The 20,527-nt window shown below is 42.1% G+C and overlaps 2 protein-coding genes across 2 annotated transcripts; both read left to right on the plus strand.

The window, feature by feature from the left end:
• Positions 1 to 58: 58 nt before the first annotated feature.
• On the plus strand, positions 59 to 7,817 carry psmb4 (proteasome 20S subunit beta 4). Its single transcript, XM_061966953.1, has 9 exons — positions 59 to 206; positions 877 to 1,073; positions 2,022 to 2,148; positions 2,222 to 2,301; positions 2,375 to 2,521; positions 7,007 to 7,088; positions 7,155 to 7,271; positions 7,358 to 7,446; positions 7,703 to 7,817. The coding sequence occupies exons 2-9, from the start codon at positions 949 to 951 to the stop codon at positions 7,713 to 7,715; spliced, it is 780 nt and encodes a 259-aa protein (XP_061822937.1). The 5' UTR covers positions 59 to 206; positions 877 to 948; the 3' UTR covers positions 7,716 to 7,817.
• A 270-nt stretch (positions 7,818 to 8,087) lies between these two features.
• Positions 8,088 to 20,359, plus strand: rfx5 (regulatory factor X, 5). The gene is made up of 11 exons (XM_072914113.1): positions 8,088 to 8,232; positions 12,206 to 12,360; positions 13,513 to 13,546; positions 13,625 to 13,707; positions 13,813 to 13,932; positions 13,996 to 14,112; positions 17,249 to 17,327; positions 17,411 to 17,609; positions 17,683 to 17,762; positions 17,833 to 17,955; positions 18,033 to 20,359. The coding sequence occupies exons 2-11, from the start codon at positions 12,239 to 12,241 to the stop codon at positions 18,810 to 18,812; spliced, it is 1,737 nt and encodes a 578-aa protein (XP_072770214.1). The 5' UTR covers positions 8,088 to 8,232; positions 12,206 to 12,238; the 3' UTR covers positions 18,813 to 20,359.
• The last annotated feature ends 168 nt before the right edge of the window (positions 20,360 to 20,527 follow it).

Consider the following 20,527-nt stretch of genomic DNA (forward strand, 5'->3'; position numbering starts at 1 on the left):
GTTTAGCTTCTCGGATTAGATTTTTTAGATACCTTTTATTTTTTAATATTTTATTTGTACTGTATGTTATTTTAGTTACGTGCTTTGTTTTGTTGTATGCGCTATTTAAGTAAAAGTGCTTTGGGTGTGGCCTTATGTAATTTCAGGTTCTAATAGCAGCAATTCCATTTGCAGTATACTAAACAAGACCGTAGTGGCAAAAGCAGGTATATATTAATTTAATGATAACGTAAGAATTAGAAAACCGTTCTAAAAATACTAAAACATTTATGAGACAAAAGCTAAATCTATCATACATCTTGCATACATGTTATACTTGTATCTATATGTATGGAGTTTAATTTGTGTTTTATCAGCTTTTTTTGGACATTGAATTTATGTAACTGATTTTTTTTTTGCGCTTGAATTTTTGATGAATTCATTGAATAAATATTCTTAAGATAAATTTGTATTTAAAATCATAGTGTTTTAAAAATCAGTGTGTAAAAATTCAGTGTAGAAATATTGTCACATATTCTCAATACCGGTATGTGTGTCACGGAACTACACATTTCACATCTCGTTGGCTGGTTCTGAGGCAGAATTGATTGCATTCCGTCCGACTTTACTGGAAGAGGGTCTTGAGTATTGAAGCAACACATTTTTCTGCACTGGCTTACACAGTTTTAAACAATATTTTACCAAACCGAATTTTTAAACACGCAAATTTTGCTGACAAATTTTTATTCAATGAAATTGTTGTTGTAAAAAATAGAATTTACAAAATTCAATCACAAAAAAATTCAGTTAAACAAATTCAGTGTAAAAAGACACATTACCTTCATAATTTACGACACAAACTGCACATAATTAATAGCTGTAGCTTCATTCTAACAGTAGACGGCGACACTGAGGCGTCTTAAGACCAACAAAATGGAGCCATGACGTCACTTCCGGAAAACATCCAACATGGACGGCAGCAGTTTAAGGCTAAATTTTTGGGAGAATGGACCAAAACCGGGCCAGTTTTATTCCTTCCCCGGCAGCAGCAGCATTGGACCGGACGCAGGATGTGGTCCCGTTCGACACACATTGTGAGTGCTTCTGAATTCGCCCTTTCTTGTCGTCTTTGGGGCGCAATTTTAGTTCCCAGTTTCGGTCCGAGCGCCGCTGCTGTATCATCATGAAGTGACGCGGCTAACTGCTGCTAAGCTAACTGCTAATTTTCAGCTCATGGAAGACTACATCAGATTTAAGCCTCGAAAACGATACATTTGTTGTGTAGAACTTCAATATTAAAATAAAGGAATCTTTAAAATATTAAGTATGTATTTTGTCATCTCTGTGCTGTGGATTAGCCAGCTAGTGTTAAATAGACCTCTACCATGAATTGATTAACATGGACCCCGACTTAAAGAAGTTGAAAAACTTATTCGGCTGTTACCATTTAGTGGTCAATTGTACGGAATATGTACTGTACTGTGCAATCTACTAATACAAGTCTCAATCAAATACTACAAAGTTACATTTACACAGAGGCTAGTGTCTTTTAATGTATGATTTGAAACTTCCACCTATCCATTTTCTACCGCTTATTCCCTTCGGGGTCGCGGGGGGCGCTGGAGCCTATCTCAGCTTCAAGGAGGAAGGCGGGGTACACCCTGGACAAGTCGCTACCTCATCGCAGGGCCAACACAGATAGACAGACAGCATTCACACTCACATTCACACACTAGGGCCAATTTAGTGTTGCCAATCAACCTATCCCCAGGTGCATGTTTTTGGAGGTGGGAGGAAGCCGGAGTACCCGGAGGGAACCCACGCAGTCACGGGGAGAACATGCAAACTCCACACAGAAAGATCCCGAGCCTGGGATTGAACCCCAGACTACTCAGCACCTTCGTATTGTGAGGCAGACGCAATAACCCCTCTCTTCCACCGTGCTGCCGATTTGAAACTTAATAATGTATATTATAACCAATTTGAGTTGGGTATGTTCCTACTTGGTGGTACAGCAGGATGACAATATTTTTTCTCCCCAGGACCCCCATGGTTACTGGAACGTCAGTTTTAGGACTGAAGTTCAAAGGTGGTGTAATCTTGGCTGCTGACATGCTGGGGTCATATGGGTCGTTGGCAAGATTCCGCAACATTTCCCGCCTCATGAAGGTGAGAGTCTCTAGATGTGCGGCGTTGGTGTGGACGGCGACGGACACGTCAGCTTGTGTGTTTGGTGTTTCAGGTGAACAACAGCACCATTCTGGGCGCTTCAGGAGACTACGCCGACTACCAGCACCTCAAGCATATCATTGAGCAGATGGTGTAAGCGTGGCAAATCCTGAAAGTTGAGCGAGCAAAGTCACAAAAGTGGTAATGCTGTTTTTCCCGAAAACAGCATTGACGAGGAGCTGCTGGGGGACGGTCACAGCTACAGTCCCAAGGCGGTCCACTCCTGGCTCACCAGAGTCATGTACAACCGCCGCAGCAAGATGAACCCTTTGTGGAACACTGTGGTCATCGGCGGCTTCTACAACGGGGAGAGGTGATCCAAATGAGCCCTGACGTTTTTTGATTTTGATAAGAGTCATGGTTTCCAGTATTTAATTTGCCTTCAAAAAGGTCAATTTAGTTGTATTTACTTTATAGCATGTGGCCTGCCACCGATGCTCAATTTACATTTCGAGACCTGCATATTAACCAAGCTGTAGCAACATTGTTATTGTAAGAACTACTTTTCCAGGGCTGTATGCTTAGCTTTTTCACTTGTAGCACAAAAAACATTTAGTAGCATTATAAAATGTCTTCAATATCACCATTTCATTATTAACACTCAAACAAGGTACACACGTGCACTCATACATATAAACACAATGCTATCATAAGGCCTACTGTAACGCTCAGTTAAACGAAGAACATCTCTAAACTGTGATAGCACTGTTGGTAACACAAGTGTAGGGCTGGGCGATATAAATCTTAACTCCTATCCCGATAAAGCCCATAAACCAACCCATAAATGGAAATATCCGTTGACATAACTAAATCTCTCCACCATGCCTTGATTAAAAAATGTGGGGACTGATTGGGATCCCATATTCACAAAAACAGGTACCAACAAGTAAGAAAAGTAGGTTTTTTATAATAGGGTCCCAACTTAAGAGGTGTTTTGAGATAATAAAAAAGAAAAAGCCTTGAAAATAATAAAATAAAACTCAAATATAATCTCCACTATTCTTTGAAAACATTTAGCTATGCTAAATTCTTCAGCTAACAACAATGTAAAAGAACAAAATGTAAAATAAAGTGCCCTGGTGTGAGAGGACATGTTTAAACATCAGCAGCAACATGAAAATAATTGACCTTTAACAATGGTGTTTTCATAGGTAAAGATTATTATAGGATACACACAAAGATGTTAGCCAGTAACACCAACCAGCCTACTGCTTCATTATGCTGTGTGACATTTGTTGGGGAAAATAATGTGTCCGGGATCGCTCATTTATTCCCGACACACTGAACCGCCTCATCTTAAACTAAACAATGTGGGACGGCCCCTTGAAACAGCGAGTAAACTAAGAAGCTAAAGCTAGCAAGAACAATCACAACACATCTCATCTGCTTGTGTTGTTGTGAACAACATCATCGAATCTAGAGGGGGGGGGGGTTACCCACATATGCGGTCCTCTCCAAGGTTTCTCATAGTCATTCACACCGACGTCCCACTGGGGTGAGTTTTCCTTGCCCTTATGTGGGCTCTCTGTACCGCGGATGTCGTTGTGGCTTGTGCAGCCCTTTGAGACACTTGTGATTTAGGGCTATATAAATAAACATTGATTGATTGATGTAAGATCAATTTACAAACGGCAGTCGCAACTTGAGAGGTGCGCTTTATTTTTTTACAGCTTGAAATTGTCTCCTTACTCGTAAAGTTGACAACAGCACAGCACAATTTCTCCCTTCACAATAATTGCAGGGTGCCCCACACCCGGTCTGACCGCACTAACAAAATAAGTACATTACACAAGCATAATGTACTTAAAAAACACTTATTGACTACGTTTACACTGCAGGCCAAAGTGGCCCAAGTGGGATTTTTTTTTAGAGCTCAATTTTATCCAGCTCACTGTTTACGCTGCAAGTAAAATGTGATTTTTATCAGACTCCAGTGTAAACGCGTACAGACCTCAATGCGGTCTCGACGTCACTTGCATGCACACTTCGATAAAGTGAAAACAAAGGAAGTTGATAGAGAGGAAGTCGCTACTACTACAAAATAAAATAAAAGTCGCAACACCTTGCGAGTATTGAAGCAAATGTTGTTGTTTTTTAAGGTGAATAAAAGTAATATAATGTAAAGTGTAATATATTTGGGAGGGTTGTTATCGTCTTATGGCTGTCAAGTAGAGGAGACACGGACATCAGCTTGGATCTACGGGAGCTTTATTTTTCAACTCACATGTAAGTCTTTCAACAATCGCTATTTCTTCGGAATCAAAATATATATTAGGGACGGCGTGGCGCAGTGGAAGAGTGGCCGTGCGCGACCCGAGGGTCCCTGGTTCAATCCCCACCTAGTACCAACCTCGTCATATCCGTTGTGTCCTGAGCAAGACACTTCACCCTTGCTCCTGATGGGTGCTGGTTAGCGCCTTGCATGGCAGCTCCCTCCATCAGTGTGTGAATGTGTGTGTGAATGGGTAAATGTGGAAGTAGTGTCAAAGCGCTTTGAGTACCTTGAAGGTAGAAAAGCGCTATACAAGTACAACCCATTTATCATTTATTATTTATATTCATTTATTACATAGTCTATTATTTGCGCACTATTGACAAGTGAGGCACCGAAAATTTGGTCGTCTTAAATAGAAACCGAAATGTGATGAAATATTTATTTTCGCTGGCGACTGCGTCTTTCACACGAATGACATAGCTTGCCCAAAGCTGACGAAAAAAATCACATTCAGGTCACACTCAGGTTGCATTGCGTTTAGACTGAAGTCACATTTGAAAAGATCAGATTCCAATCGGATTCAGTACTACCTCCTGATGTGGCCTGAATCTGATGCCAAAAGATCAGGTTTGAAGCACTTTGGAGCGTTTAGCAAAAAAAATTAGATCTGTGTCACTTGAGGGAAAACAAATCAGATTTAATGTGCAGTGTAACCGGGGCCATTGATACATTTACACAATTATGCTTTGACCTAAAATACTGGTCAAAATTTTCCGAAGTTGTAATGCACCAATAAATGTGAGGATTTTTGCATTTGATTTAAAAAAAAGTGTATTAAATATAATTTGACACAAAAGCACACACTCTATGGTGGTAAAATAAGTGTAAAAGGTAAAAAACTGAATTTAAAATACTTTAAACGGAAAAACTAAATGTTATTCTTTTTATATTGCTATTTACATTTATTGTTACTACTATTATTTTACTTGCTGTGATTTATTCGTTATCAATTTATATCCGTTGAGTTTTGGTGGTACAATAAATACTAATATATTTTCAAATTAATGAATAATGGTGTTATTAATCGTGATTACAATATCAATCCAAATAATCGTGACTTATTTTTGCCATAATTGTTTGGCCCTACGGTGAGAGCGGACATTGTAAGTCACTGTTATATGCTGTTATTTTGAAGCGTTTAGCAATAGTGCTACACGATAGCGCTAAAGTCGTCTGACATTAGTGGTAGCAGACACAGAAAGTGCTCTCTGTTGTTGACATTGCACAGCAATGAACGCTACCGTTGCTATAGTTACGGTGATACTTAAAATGACCAAAATGCTATATGACATACCGGTACTTGCATAATGTACAGAAAACGGTGTTGGTTTATAGGGCTTCATAGACTGAATGGATGGTGTCCCGATTACCTGTATTGTTAGCTGCCTCTTACTAGCAGGATTTTACTATTTAAAATGCACAGATAATGTTCTTAATAGGGAAATACATTAATGACACTTGCATTCATGTTACCACTTAAGCTATCTAGCGCTTGCTTGCTTCTCCAGTTAATTAGCAGTATAACCATCTCCGCAATTTTATCAGTTTTATCAATCTCATTTTTATCATTTTAATTTAAAGCAGTAATACTAACCGTCAAAAGTTTACTGTGGTTTATCACCTTGTTACATGCCTAGTTGACATAATATGTGAGACCAAAGGGATAATTTCTATGAACAATTAGTTCCCTAATGTCAGTGGTTCTCAATTATTTTCTGTCACACCCCCCTAAGGGACAACGTTTTTTTTACGCCTCCGCTGAAGTTAATGTTTATTACTCTATCTGTATGTGAACCTCACAGCTTTGGGTGCCCGCCCCACTCAGAAGCACTGCATTAAACGGGCTGTTTGGAACTTACTCACAGTGAAATTTTTCTAGAGCAGATAATTTTATCACACCCCCCCTAAAGAGAATGTTTTTGTACGTGTCAAGATATATGCTATTACTAATTGAGAAGCACTGCCTTATGTCAACGTGTTTCCCATACATTGATTTACTTGTGACGGCCTGCCATTCCCCCTTGCTCATAAACACATTGTAATGGGGCTGTCTGTAAATGTAGCTTGTCACAACTCTGTATGCATCGTAACACTGCTTATTCACACACCTCATACATACCTGGTCTGCCAGAGAATAAGAAGACTCAGCAGGAGGAATCTGGGGTATCACACTTAGTCGCTATGGTCTTTTTGGACACTTTTGGGGACTCTTAACATGAACGAGCAGTGAGACAAAAGATCATTTATAATTCTAAAAATATTGTACCGGTTGTTCTTTGCTAATATTTTGTTTTTTTTCCACAGAAATGACACACGGGTCACAGCCAATTAGTTAAATTAGATGATAATGTAATTAGTATTAAATTGCGAGTTTTTATTTTGACTAAGTAGATTACTTTGAAGTCTTTTTAATGCTTTCTATAATGAACATTTAAAAAAAAATAACTGGAGGAGCTAATGCAAAACAGTTTTCTTTAGTAAATGATGTATTCGTCATCAGTCGACTATTTTGTCTTTTCATAGTTTCCTTGGTTTCGTGGACAAGCTGGGCGTGGCCTACGAGGCCCCCATGGTGGCAACTGGCTTTGGTGCCTACTTGGCTCAGGTGAATAATCCATCCTCCAAAAGACAATTTTTTTGCTCCGTTAACATCTGACATATTTGTGTGTAGCCTCTAATGAGGGAGGCGATTGAGAACAAGGGTGAGCTGAGCAAACAGGAAGCACGGGAGCTGGTGGAGCGCTGCCTCAAAGTGCTCTACTACAGAGATGCTCGCTCCTACAACAAGGTGAGAAACACAAGATTGTTAACACTGACCACAAAGAACTGTCAAAGTATTTTGTCAGCAAAATAAACTTTTTCAAACTTTTCCAGTATGAAATTGCCATAGTAACAGAGGAGGGTGTCGAGATCATTGGACCGTTGTCTTCTGAAACCAACTGGGACATTGCTCACATGGTCAGGTAGGGATAAGTTCACTCGGTCATTACTTAGTAAAACGTGCTATGTAAAAGCACATAAGACATTACATAAGGCTTCTTTTAATCCATCCATTCCTCAAAAAGTGGTATGTCCTAAACTTTTTAGCTACTTTTTATATATATATATATATATATATATATATATATATATATATATATATATTTGACGGTTATATAAATGTTTTTTTACATTTAAATGTATTGTTATTAAAAGTGTGCTTCTTCTGTTTGTCTGCAGTGGCTTTGAATGAACACAAGGGGGAGGCAGACGTCAAGTTTCTCATGCTACTGTTTGTCTCCGAGAAAGATTCTTGTCACTTTTGTATTGTTGCAAATAAATGTGTGAAATGAAACACGGTATTGTTTTTGGAAAGATGTGTGTATGAATAAAGATTCAGTAGCATGTTATAAGTATCAAATAAAAAAAAAAGTTTTATGCATTATATTATCATTACTAAATTATTAACATTATTATTTTTCATTGTTCTTGGTGTTTGTTGCAGGCCAGGCTGTTGCTATGCAGAATTCGCCAGATAAAATCACCTGTTTCGTAACTGGGCAGACCACAATGTTACGCCCAATCAAAATAATCCCCTTCAGAAAAATATTTGCCATCAACGAATGGAGTCGAGCTGGATTTTGGTATCCGGGTAGGTTTGCGACAGCCCACCAATGGGAAAAGACGTCTTCTTTGTAGTCAGGCAGACATAACCCAGTCGGCCAATCACAAAAAAATCTCAAAGGCTTTTTTGCTGTATCTTGGCTCAGGTACTTTCCTTTTCTTTTTAAAAACTATAATTCTAATACGAGTGACCGATCCTATTGTAATTTAACAACACAAATCATTACCTATGGCTGGGGGTTATTTCTCAAGTAAAATAGGGTATAAAAACAAGTGTATTGGTTGTTTCGTTGCGTGCTAGCTTATGCTAACTGATAGAATCGAGCTAGGCTAGTTAGCTCCTCGTTCCTATCGTCGTCAGTCTGTAATAATGCTGCCCCGACTAAAATGTCAAATATGTAACCAGTTTGCGAGGCGTAAATGCGTCACGTCGGTCAGAGACACACCGGAGTAACCCCTATGCTAGCATGTGGCGGCGGTATGTCCTGTTAGCCGCTTAGCCCCGCGCTAACTTTGCTCGTTCGGTCAAAAGGCGACACATGGCACCGGCACCTCGGAGCTCACACTCAGGGAACATGAGCACCGTTGCTCACTATAATAGTGTCTCAACATGCGGGGGCTGTGTGTGCGCCCGGCCGAGGCTGCTCGGTTGGCACAAGACCGCAGCTCCGCTCGGAGCCGGAGAAGAGGTTCACCAATGCCGCCATATGTCAGCGGACGGCGGCCTTTTGGCGGTTCACTTGGGAAGTCCTCTCGTTTCCTTTTCCTAATCCATTTATTGTCATTTAATAATTTTGTATTTGACGCCAGGTGTCATTTAATGTGCTCTTCAAAAGTGTATTCAATTGATCAAATAGGTTCTATTAAAAATGCAAGTTATTTTTTAAAGTTTGGACATTTTAACCAATGGGTGTCCAAAGTTTGGCCCAGGCGCCGTCTTTGGACCGCAACTCACTTTTTATTGGCCCTTGTACGCACACAAGACAAATGCAAGATTAAAAACAAATGCTGCAAAAAAAAAAAAAAACAACCTCCAAAAACAACCGCATAAGCAAAACGCTGAAACTTGACGGAAGTTTGTGATTTAGACTAGAGATGTCCGATAATGGCTTTTTTGCCGATATCCGATATTCTGATATTGTCCAACTCTTAAATACCGATTCCGATATCAACCGATATATACAGTCGTGGAATTAACACATTATTATGCCTAATTTTGTTGTGATGCCCCGCTGGATGCATTAAACAATGTAACAAGGTTTTCCAAAATAAATTAACTCAAGTTATGGAAAAAAATGCCAACATGGCACTGCCATATTTCTTATTGAAGTCACAAAGTGCATTCTTTGGGTTATACTTATATAGCGCTTTTCTACCTTTAAGGTACTCAAAGCGCTTTGACAGTATTTCCACATTTACCCATTCACACACACATTCACACACTGATGGCGGGAGCTGCATGCAAGGCGCTAACCAGCAGCCATCAGGAGCAAGGGTGAAGTGTCTTGCCCAAGGACACAACGGACGTGACTAGGATGGTAGAAGGTGGGGATTGAACCCCAGTAACCAGCAACCCTCCGATTGCTGGCACGGCCACTCTACCAACTTCGCCACGCCGTCCCCACTCCGCATAATTTTTTTTAACATGCCTCAAAACAGCAGCTTGGAATTTGGGACATGCTCTCCCTGAGAGAGCATGAGGAGGTTGAGGTGGGCGGGGTTAGGGGGCAGCGGGGGGTGTATATTGTAGCGTCCCGGAAGAGTTAGTGCTGCAAGGGGTTCTGGGTATTTGTTCTGTTGTGTTTATGTTGTGTTACGGTGTGGATGTTCTCCCGGAATATGTTTGTCATTCTTGTTTGGTGTGGGTTCACAGTGTGGCGCATATTTGTAACGGTGTTAAAGTTGTTTATACGGCCACCGTCAGTGTGACCTGTATGGATGTTGACTAAGTATGCGTTGCATTCACTTGTGTGTGTGAAAAGCCGTAGATATTATGTGACTGGGCCGGCACACAAATGCAGTGCCTTTAAGTCACGCCCCCAATATTGTTGTCTGGGTGGAAGTCGGGAGAAATTCGGGAGAATGGTTGCCCTGGGAGATTTTCGGGAGGGTTGGCAAGTATGACTGGTAGACGCAACTGCTCTGTACTTCTCCCTATGTCCGTGTACCACTGCGTACAGCGGCGTTTTAAAAAGTCATACATTTTACTTTTTGAAACCGATACCGATCATTTCCGATATTACATTTTAAAGCATTTATCGGCCGCTAATATCGGCAGTCCGATATTATCGGACATCTCTAATTTAGACCTGAAGAAAATCCGTCTTTTACAAGAGCCGGAATGAAAAGGTACATTTTTTTGTATTTGTTTGGTAAACACTTACAATAGCTATGCTAATCTGTTGCTCTATACAATTGGAAAATATTATAGCCGACATTGATAATAATGTTTCTTTTCACGCCCCCTCTTTTTTGAAGTCGGCCAACTTTCTTCTGGACTCATGTCTTTAAAGGGCAACTGCACTTTTTGGGGAATTTTGCCTATAGTTCACACTCATTATGAAAGACAAGACGACAAAAGTTGTTTTTTTTGTTCGCTTTCTAACATATGAAAATTAAATCAATCTTGGTAGCGTGCAATGCAGCTAATGGGAGCAATCAATTCTACCAATAAATCACTTTGAAATGCATTAAAAAACAGTCAACAATACTTTTTTTACATTTCTTAACCTGTATAAAAGCCAAACTGTAGCGACATTGTTATTGTAAGAGCGAACACTGAGGAACTCTTTTTCTAGCATAGTAACACATCGGCGTGCTATGATATTAGCCATAAAAGCTAACTATGACAAGAGATAAGCTAGCTTCTACGTCAGGACACCAGTCTGTACTGACTGAAAAACATGAACAATCATATAACAGTATTTGTAAAGTATTAGCCCACATTTCATATTTGTACACAGAGAGCCAGAGATCGTATGTACTGTAGTTGTAATAACACGCATGACGTGCTGCGAGTATCATGATCAATATTTACAGTGTAACTCACTCGATGGACAGTTGTTCATCTGATCTGTCCGGGGACATTTCCTGTTGATTTTGGATAAGCAATCAATTTATGTCGAAATAACATGGCTTCAAGTTCCACATTTTTGCAGCTTCGTTTCACTTTCACTCTTTCGGGTTTTCTCTGCTCCAACATCTCACTCTTCCTTTGCACTGGCTTCTAGAAGCAGTAGTTAATCCTCCATAAATCCAGATTCAAAAGTATAAGGTTGTCAATCCTCATTTGTCCAAAAATAGTCATCTTTGTTGTTTGTTACCAAGTCTGCTATGATTAGAACACACATGCGTTTTGTATCCGGAAGCAGGAACACACATTTGTTGCTGGAAGTCAGACATGAGCTGCTGTGGAAACGAAACAAAATGAGCAGAAGAATTAGTTTCGGCAATGATTAAAATGACCAAATATAGGGTAAATATTGTACATATTACATATTGTTATGAATGTGTCTGTTACTACATTATACAGGTATATAGACTTGCAGTGTGTACACAAAACATTGATGAAGGGTTTTGAAGTTGTTTTTAGAGGGCTTTAAAGGCTACAACGGTTACTCCCATTAGCCACATCTTCCAAGCGTTTTTTATCATCTTTAAACCCCCCTCTTCCCAAAAAAGACGCATGTTCTTGTCTTTCAAAATGATTGTGAACGATAGGCAAAACAAGGACGAACATGTTTTGGTTGAGATAGCTTAGCGCAGTGGTTCTCAAACTTTTTTCACCAAGTACCACCTCAGAAAACACTTGGCTCTCCAAGTACCACCATATTGACCAACATTGAAATACGGTGGCATACTAAGCCTAAGTATTAATTAAAACAAGGCAGAGATTTCATTTAACAAGTAGTGTTAATTATTTGGCAACTGTAGCATTACACACAGTTTGAACAGTAACACTTTGAGTATTTAAAACCAAAACACTAACCACTCAATTAAGTGATTCTTTAGATAGAGCCTACGTTGCACTAGTTGTACCCCTACCACAGTTTGAGAATCACTGGTTTAGGATATATTGACCTACATTGAATTGGTTTTTAGCATCTTTAATCTCCTCAGATGGTGCTTGTGAGCACTGGTTAGCGTTTCCACATGTTGGAGGAGCAACTTCACCCGAGTGGAGATGCCTCCCTGCAGGGGGAGGCAGGTCTGGAGGTGGTGGAGGGCGAGACGGAGCCCAGCATGCTGTTGCAGAAGCTCAAGACCAACATCTCGTAAGTTATGTTCCTTGGTATTCAAACTATTTGAACTCTTAAGAACCGGGCCCGTAGCTTTTTGTGACACTAAACGAGATATTGTTTGTGGTCTCATTTTAGTCACTAGTGTAACACGCTAAGGGCTGACTGCAGCCTAGTGAGCATTGTAACACAGTCGTCAAAGTTTGCGGCTTGTAAAGGTGACTATGTAGGTGTTATTTCATATCTAGAGGGCTTTCCTAATGTGGAAAACTGTATTTAGAATCTCGTTTTTTTTATATCCTATCTATGAAAATATTCCATTTATAATTAACTATTCCTACTTTGCCAAATCAGGGTTTACTGTATTATTCTGGGTGACCAGAAGTACATTTGGCTATGGAAGGGTGTGCCTGAAAGACACAACCACCAAAACTGCAGTTCAAATGTGTTTATAATTAAATATTGTGAAATAATGTTTTATTGATATTTTACATGTTATGTAAATATTTGTATTTACAATAAATAATTACATATGAGCAATAAACAACACTGTGACAACTACAATTCAGTTTAATCCAATATCTTCAATAGTCATGTGTTCATATTTCAGATAATGTCCAAAGTTTATATAAAAAGGTAAAAAAAAATGTTTGATAGGTCCAAAGGGGAAAGAAAAGTGTTTATTATCTCTGACTTGAGTAAAGTCAATTCAAAACTGCTATGCCCCTTCAGCATTAATTTAAAAAGTAAACAAAACATAATAAATGGGGAAAAACATATTTTCTCTAGACATTGTATTTTTAGGGACAAGGTTTGGCTACAATGTAATTGTATATAAGACGGTCGTTTTAGAAATATGGCCGTAAATCTGTCACTATGATGTGAGTTTGAAGTTATAAGCTTTTGAAGCGACGTTTAGCAGAAACAAAATATAAGTATATCAATTTAACACTTCAGTCCATCATAGTAGAACAAGCAAACATTATTATTTTGATGATAAGATAGTGACGTGACCTGTTGTCGTAATCACGTGGTCCCTCCTAGTGGTATTGGCACTGAACAACTGTATAGTCTTTATGAAAGAATCCAGAGCCATTTGTGTTAGAAGTAAAATAAAAAGAGATGTATATGACACAACATGTTTTTTTCCAATACTGCTAATAAAAATGTCCCTTCTCTGTGCGGCAGCAAGAGTGTTCAGACTAAAGTGGACCAGATTCTGGTAAGACTTGTCTAATTCCTGATCTGCGAGGTTGAAAGTCAAACCTCACCTCAGCGACTTTGTTTTCTGCTTTGACAGCAAGATGTTCAACGTTTCTCCGACAACGACAAGCTGTACCTGTACCTCCAGCTGCCCTCGGGACTTGGTGCCGGCGACAAAAGGTCTGCTGCTTGCCTTGTCAGACACCCAAATAAGTCATTTTCTGACTGTGTGTGTGTGTGTGTGTGTGTGTGTGTGTGTGTGTGTGTGTGTGTGTGTGTGTGTAGCGGAGGTGACTGTTCATTCACCACATCAGAGCAACTTCACACCTGCAACTGGATCCGTAGCCACCTGGAGGAGCATTCGGACACCTGCCTGCCCAAACAGGACGTCTACGAGACTTACAAGTGAGCACACACACACATACACACACACGCAGTCACTCACCATACTGTCTGTGTCCTGTCCAGGCGCTACTGTGACAACCTGCAACATCACCCGCTGAGCGCGGCCAACTTTGGGAAGATCATCCGAGACATTTTCCCCAACATCAAGGCCCGAAGGCTCGGCGGAAGAGGACAGTCCAAATATCCTGTCTAGTGTTGTCATGGAGACTAGCCTAATAATAATAATAATAATAATACATTTTATTTATAAGGCACCTTTCTGGGCACTCAAGGACACCGTACAAAATCAAAATAAAATCAAATTGGATAAAAAACAACAACAACAACAAAGATAGAGAAGAAAAGATGATTACAATGAATAAGCAGTCAGGAATAGGTGTGTTTTGAGTTTTGATTTGAAGAGGGATATTGAATCTAAGTTACGAAGGTCTGGTGGTAAAGAGTTCCAAAGATTTGGGGCAGAGCGGCTGAAAGCTCGGGCACTCATGGTGGACAGTTTAAATAAAGGGACAGTGAGATGGATGGATGAAGAGGATCTTAGGGAACGTGAGGGCGTAGCGACATGGATCAGGTCAGAGAGATAAGATGGAGAGAGGTTATGAATGGCTTTGAAAGTGAGGAGAATTATTTTAAAGTGGATACGATGTTTGATGGGTAGCCAGTGGAGTTGCTGCAGAACAGGGTTGATGTGCTCGATTGAAGGGGTTCTGGTGATTATCCGGGCTGCAGAGTTCTGGAGAAGCTGAAGTTTGTGAAGTGACTTGTGAGGGAGACCAAACAGGAGAGAGTTGCAGTAGTCTAGGCGAGAAGTGACCAGTCTATGGACTAGTATGGCAGCAGTATGTGGGGTAAAGGATGGGCGAAGACGATTAATGTTCCGAAGATGAAAGTAAGCAGACCGGGTAATGCTGTTTATGTAGGCTTGAAAGGAGGTGATTGCCATTGGCAGTTTAACAATATCAACACAATATTTAAACTAGTTCCCTATGCTCTTTTATTACAAACAATTGTTTGTGTATAACAAAGTCAATAGTACACGATAACATACAAAAGCAAAAACAAAACAACAAAAGATTTAAAAAAAAAAAAGAGCGACCTAATCACTCTAGTATCAATCATATACTGATACTCCCCTTGGTATCAATATCACCAATTTATGGATCGATCCACCCTCCTCTGACATGTCCTATAGTGAGAGTATGGCCAACTAAACGAGAGGCACAACACGGCACAAAAAAACGTTTTAAAAAAGTACACACAACGACCAAAAAAATAACTTACTACCCTCATTTTGCCAAAATCTTCATTAGCTTTGGACAAACAATCACAGAGAAATTGTGATTTTTGTGTGAAGTATGTCAGCTGTGGTGGCTGCCTCCAACGTATTTGTGCTTTGCCTGTGCTTTTAGACTCGGACAAACTTTATTCATCCACTATCGTCTATTATTACGCCCAAAATGTGGTTTCTTTTACTCTTCAATGTCCGTCTATTTGTAGTTGTGTTTGATTTTCTCTTCTGCTGTTAGACAATAGCATTATTTTAGTTTCACTGAGATGTTTTTGTCAAAACATCTCTTTAATTTGTTAATTTCTTCTGTTATTTGTGTTCTCTACTGAACAAAACGCAGACGTTGTGTTGTGTGTTTAACTGGCACAAGACGCAGTAATCCGTGGCTTTGCAGTGTTGTTCGTGAACCTTCACTTCCCATACTCCTCTTTTTTCCGTGTTGCGAGGAAGCGACATAAAAGCTTTCCGCATCTCTGGCGGGTGGTGCAGCCCCATGCTGCACAACAGGGCATTTATGCACGCCATAAGACGGACGAGAAAGCGCTGCAAATTCATCGCATCAGCCAAATTTGGTAGCAGTCATGGCGTCTGAAACCAGGTTGGCCATATTCTCTTTATACGTGACTCTGAGGTGGTGTACTGACAGCTCCAATGCACACGCATCAATAGTTGCTGTTATATTATCCTCTCTAAAGACTCATATTTTGTCAATTTCCTGATAACATCTGCTTACTTTCTGCTGCAACACGGTTCCATCTACACTTCTTAAACTTCACTAAGCACTTATTCCTCTGTGTTGTTTAAAGCTATTTTATGGGCCAGCTTAGCCATTAGCATGCCTGCTCCTGGCTTGTGCTCGGTGTGTAACATGTTTCGGCTCGTCCTCCAGTGATAATAATACTAAATAGGGTACTAAGAAATCCAGTTTACTTGCCGTAATGGAGGTGAAGTGAATTATATTTATATAGCGCTTTTCTCTAGTGACTCAAAGCACTTTTACATAGTGAAACCTAATATCTAAGTTACATTTAAACCAGTGTGGGTGGCACTGGGAGCAAGTGGGTAAAGTGTCTTGCCTAAGGACACAACGGCAGTGACTAGGATGGCGGAAGCGGGGATCAAACTTGGAACCCTCAAGTTGCTGGCACGGGCTATACCGCCGATTATTATTAGCTTAGGGGAACGGCTCTTCCCGGTGTATGGAGACACATACCAGTAATTATCTGCTAGCCGCTTGTCAGCCGGGGGATTAAAAATAGGTATATTGTCAGCCAGAGGGGATTGGCGTTAATCGGCATTAAAAAGCATTAACAGGCAACGGCGATCACATACTTTTTCAAGAAAAATTGGTCGATCGATCTGTACATCCTACTCAAAAAATCGCGCAGCATTAGACACCTGGCACCTTAAATAGTTGCCATTTTTGCTACAAGGCGGAAGGGGAGGGGCTAACGAGGGTGGTTTTAATTCACCATTAATATGGAGAGAAGAAAAAGTGAATCAATCGTGTGATGGTCATTTGCGGTAAGTGCACTGTGTCCGTAATGAATCTGGAATAGCATTGCAGTTGCTGTCAGTTTGCACACTCCAGAACTAAGTACACAGTGTGCATAGTACACTTATTGAAGTGTACTCACATAAGTATTTTATTTGACATAGAGTCATTACATCACAGAGTTAGTAAACTAGCGAGCCATACAACGCGTTACGCTCCGTTTTAGTGTTAAGTTAAAGTTAAAGTACCAATGATTGTCACACACACACTAGGTGCGGCGAAATTATTCTCTGCATTTGACCCATCAACCTTGATCCCCTCCTGGGAGGTGAGAGGAGCACTGAGCAGCAGCGGTGGCCGCGCCCGGGAATTATTTTTGGTGATTTAACCCCCAATTCCAAACCTTGATGCTGAGTGCCAAGCAGGGAGGTAATGGGTCCCATTTTTATAGTCTTTGGTATGACTCGACCGGGGTTTATTGTTGACGATGCTCAGGTCATGTGACGTTGATTCCATAACTGGTCGGCTGACACATACTGTTACAGCGGCATCAGGAGGAAGATGGTTCTCAACATGCCTCTGCTTCCCAACCTGGACCTGAAGAATGACCCGGTCTGCACACACACACACACACACAAGTACCCATGCTCATGCACAAATCATGTTTTGCTGAAGCACCTCCTCTTCCTCTTTAGGCGGAGCTGACTGAGCTAGTGCAAACGTACAAGCAGGAAGTGACAGACGCGGCGTGCAAGCTCATCTGTGATTGGGCACAGAAGATCCTGAAGCGTTCGTTCGACACGGTGGTGGAGATTGCTCACTACCTCATGGATGAGCACCTCGTCAACCCTCGCTGCAGCCAGGCGGAGCTGGTGGCGTCGGCAACGCTCGCTGGTTTGTCTTTAACATCTTCTCATGTCATTTCCAAGTGGTCGCCACGGTGACCCTGTGTGTGTGTGCGCTGCAGGAGGTCCCGCCAAGCCTCACAAGGTCATCAAGAGAACGCCGTTGGCGCCCAAATGTGACAGCGACACTGCTGACCACAAGGTGCTGCCCTTTGGGCCTCTCACCACCATAATTTCCTGTTACTGCCGCTCATTACTTCCTGTTTCCATAGAGGGACGGTGGAGACACCGCCTCCTCGTTGGCTGGGAAGCTTCCGGCCAGTGACAAGGGGCCATCCAAAGGGCTGTCGCAGGAAGCTCCGCCCTCTCCTGCCGCCTCCTCTCTGCGTCCTGCGGTAGGTCACCTGTTGTCAATCAATCCCTGTCTCCAGTGGCTGGCTTATTTGACGGGAGTTCTTACGACGTGATGCAGGTTGAGGCCTACATGAAGCAGTTACCCAGAATCCTCCCCCGGAGCTCCATCCCGGAGAAGGGCCAGCTAATGATCGTTCCTCAGGGCTGTTTGTCCTATGAGACTCGAGAGAGCGCCAACAAGCGCCCCCTAGAGGTGACATCAGGCACTTCATTCGGCGGATCCGGTGGCTTGGCAGCGCTCCCGGTGAAACGGAAACGAGGAAGACCGAGAAAACCTCGACCTGAAGACACTTTGCCTAAACACTCCCTCCCCCCACAGCCTCCTCCGCCACCCGCAGCCCCACCCCACAGCCCCGTCATTGCCTCAGTGAAGGGCGGCGTCATCCACAAGGCTTCCTCTGCGCCCGTGTCACAGTCCGTGTTGGAGCTAGTGATCCAGGAGCCACCGGGCCTGGTTCTGAGCCCGGTTCCGATCACGTCAGACACCGGCCCAAGGCTGGTCGAGCACCGGGGCGTGGTGGTGCAGTGCCAAGCGGGCGGAAATTCCGAGCCGGACCGCCACACCCGCCCGCTGCTGCTGTTCCAGAGTCCAGGTAATGCTGGCTGGGAGACGGCGACGCCCGGGCGCACGCGTACTATGGTGGAGGTGATTCAGAAGACGCCAAGACCCAACAACAACAACAGCGGCACTACACTACCTCCTCCCAGGCTGCAGCAGGAGCGTGGGGAAGTGGAAATTACGCTCACTCCGGTGGAGGTCAGCGTCCCACCGCCTGACTGTCCTTCCGCTTCCGTCAAACAGCAGCAGAAACAGGAAGAGGAGGGGCCTTCTCCTTAGTTTTGATCTCACCAAGCCCCACCCCCTTCCCTATTGGTGGAAATCCCAGATTGGCCAAGCCAGTTGAGGAGGATGAATGAAGCCAGGCCTCGCTGACGGTCCATCAGCTTCCATTGCACTCAACACGCACTGTGAATCCCCCACCCCCCCTACCCTCTTACCCCCACCCTCACCAAATTTATGCCATCGCACAGCCGTCCATTCGGAAAAAAAGAGTTCAGTATTGATGGACTTATTTTGGTACTACGGGTCAGAACCTTGTTAAGGTTCTTTGTTGCTAACCTCTCTGAGCAGAACTCAGCCTTGTCAATCAGCTGCTTTCTGTGTGAGTGTGTGTCTGTGTTTGTGTCAAAGACAACATCGCGCCCCTCCCAATTCCATCAAGCCTAAATGAACGTGCACTTACTGTATGATGTCATCCCCGCTGATGACAGACAGAAAAAAGACAAAGCACAAAGCAAATGTTCCAATGCAGTAAATGAATGTTTATTAGCCCACTAGCTCATGCTTTGTTTGCACTAACACAACTACATCAGTGATTATTATTTTTAGCATTATTAGAAAAAGGAGGAGGACCTCTGAAGGAGGCGGAGTTTCACTCTGTTCACTTCGCCGCTGGTGCTACGATCCTTGGGGCCGCCATGGACCTTTGTCGTTTTACACCCTGTGACTGTGTGTGTGTGTGCGTGTGTGTTGTGGCGTCAACATGACCTGAAACCCTTTGCCCCCTTTGCAACGTCACTGCTTTTTGCAGGAGCTGGAAGTTAAGACTCCTTACTTCCTGCTGGAAAAGTCAGAGCTCAAGCGGGAACCTATGAAAATATGACCGGAGCTTACTCCAGGATGCACTGTGGGGTTCTGTTGTTCTGCTCGTGTTTGGAAGAGTGGCTACATGAAATGACGATTGGATAACGGGACCCTTTGGTCCTGCATTGTGGCGGAAGACGATGAAAAGGTTCAGGCGGGTCACCGGGTCAGATAATCAAAGACAAATCGGGTAGCACACACACTTGTCGTATTGCACTTTCACACAACGGAAAGGACAACACTTGTGGGCGAATACAACACTTTTCACCATCCTGGTCCATCGCGGCTTGTTAGGAAGCGACAGTCCACAAAACGGTTCTGTTGTGGTTGTGACGTCCCAAACATTTCAAGTCACAGTAGACAACAGGAAGTCTATTCGTGGAGTGAATCAATGTTTTTTTTAACGAAATGCTTCTTCTGTGTATTTGTGTGTGCTTTTGTTGCTATGACGACGCTCTGAGTGTCCTGCATGGTTTTCCTGTAACAGTTTTGTATTTTTAAATTCCCGCTTTGTGTTTATTGTTCGCACTTTATTCTTGAAATGTTTTGTTAACGTCGGTCCAAGTGTAAAAAAAAAAAGAAGAAGAGAATAATCAGCGTAAAGCACCTTTAATTTCCCTACGCGTCCAATTTTTTGTTTGTTTGTTGTGAAGAGAGACAGAAAGTGACACACTCATGTGAGTCACAATGGATCTATTTTCCTACACCGCCTGATGGGAATAAAACGTGATGTTAACGAGCTGCTGCTTTTCTTCTATTTCAACATTTGATTCCTAGCTGCTGGTCTTCTTGCTGGATGATCTCATTTCAACTTGAACTGACTGGGGGAGGAAGTCAGTGGGCGTGTATATTTCTGTGTTTTGGTCCGAACGGAAGACTTGACCAAAAAAATCCGCAGCATCAACAAT

The sequence above is a fragment of the Nerophis lumbriciformis genome, linkage group LG11 (genome assembly GCF_033978685.3).
Source record: "Nerophis lumbriciformis linkage group LG11, RoL_Nlum_v2.1, whole genome shotgun sequence".
Classification (NCBI taxonomy): Eukaryota; Metazoa; Chordata; class Actinopteri; order Syngnathiformes; family Syngnathidae; genus Nerophis; species Nerophis lumbriciformis.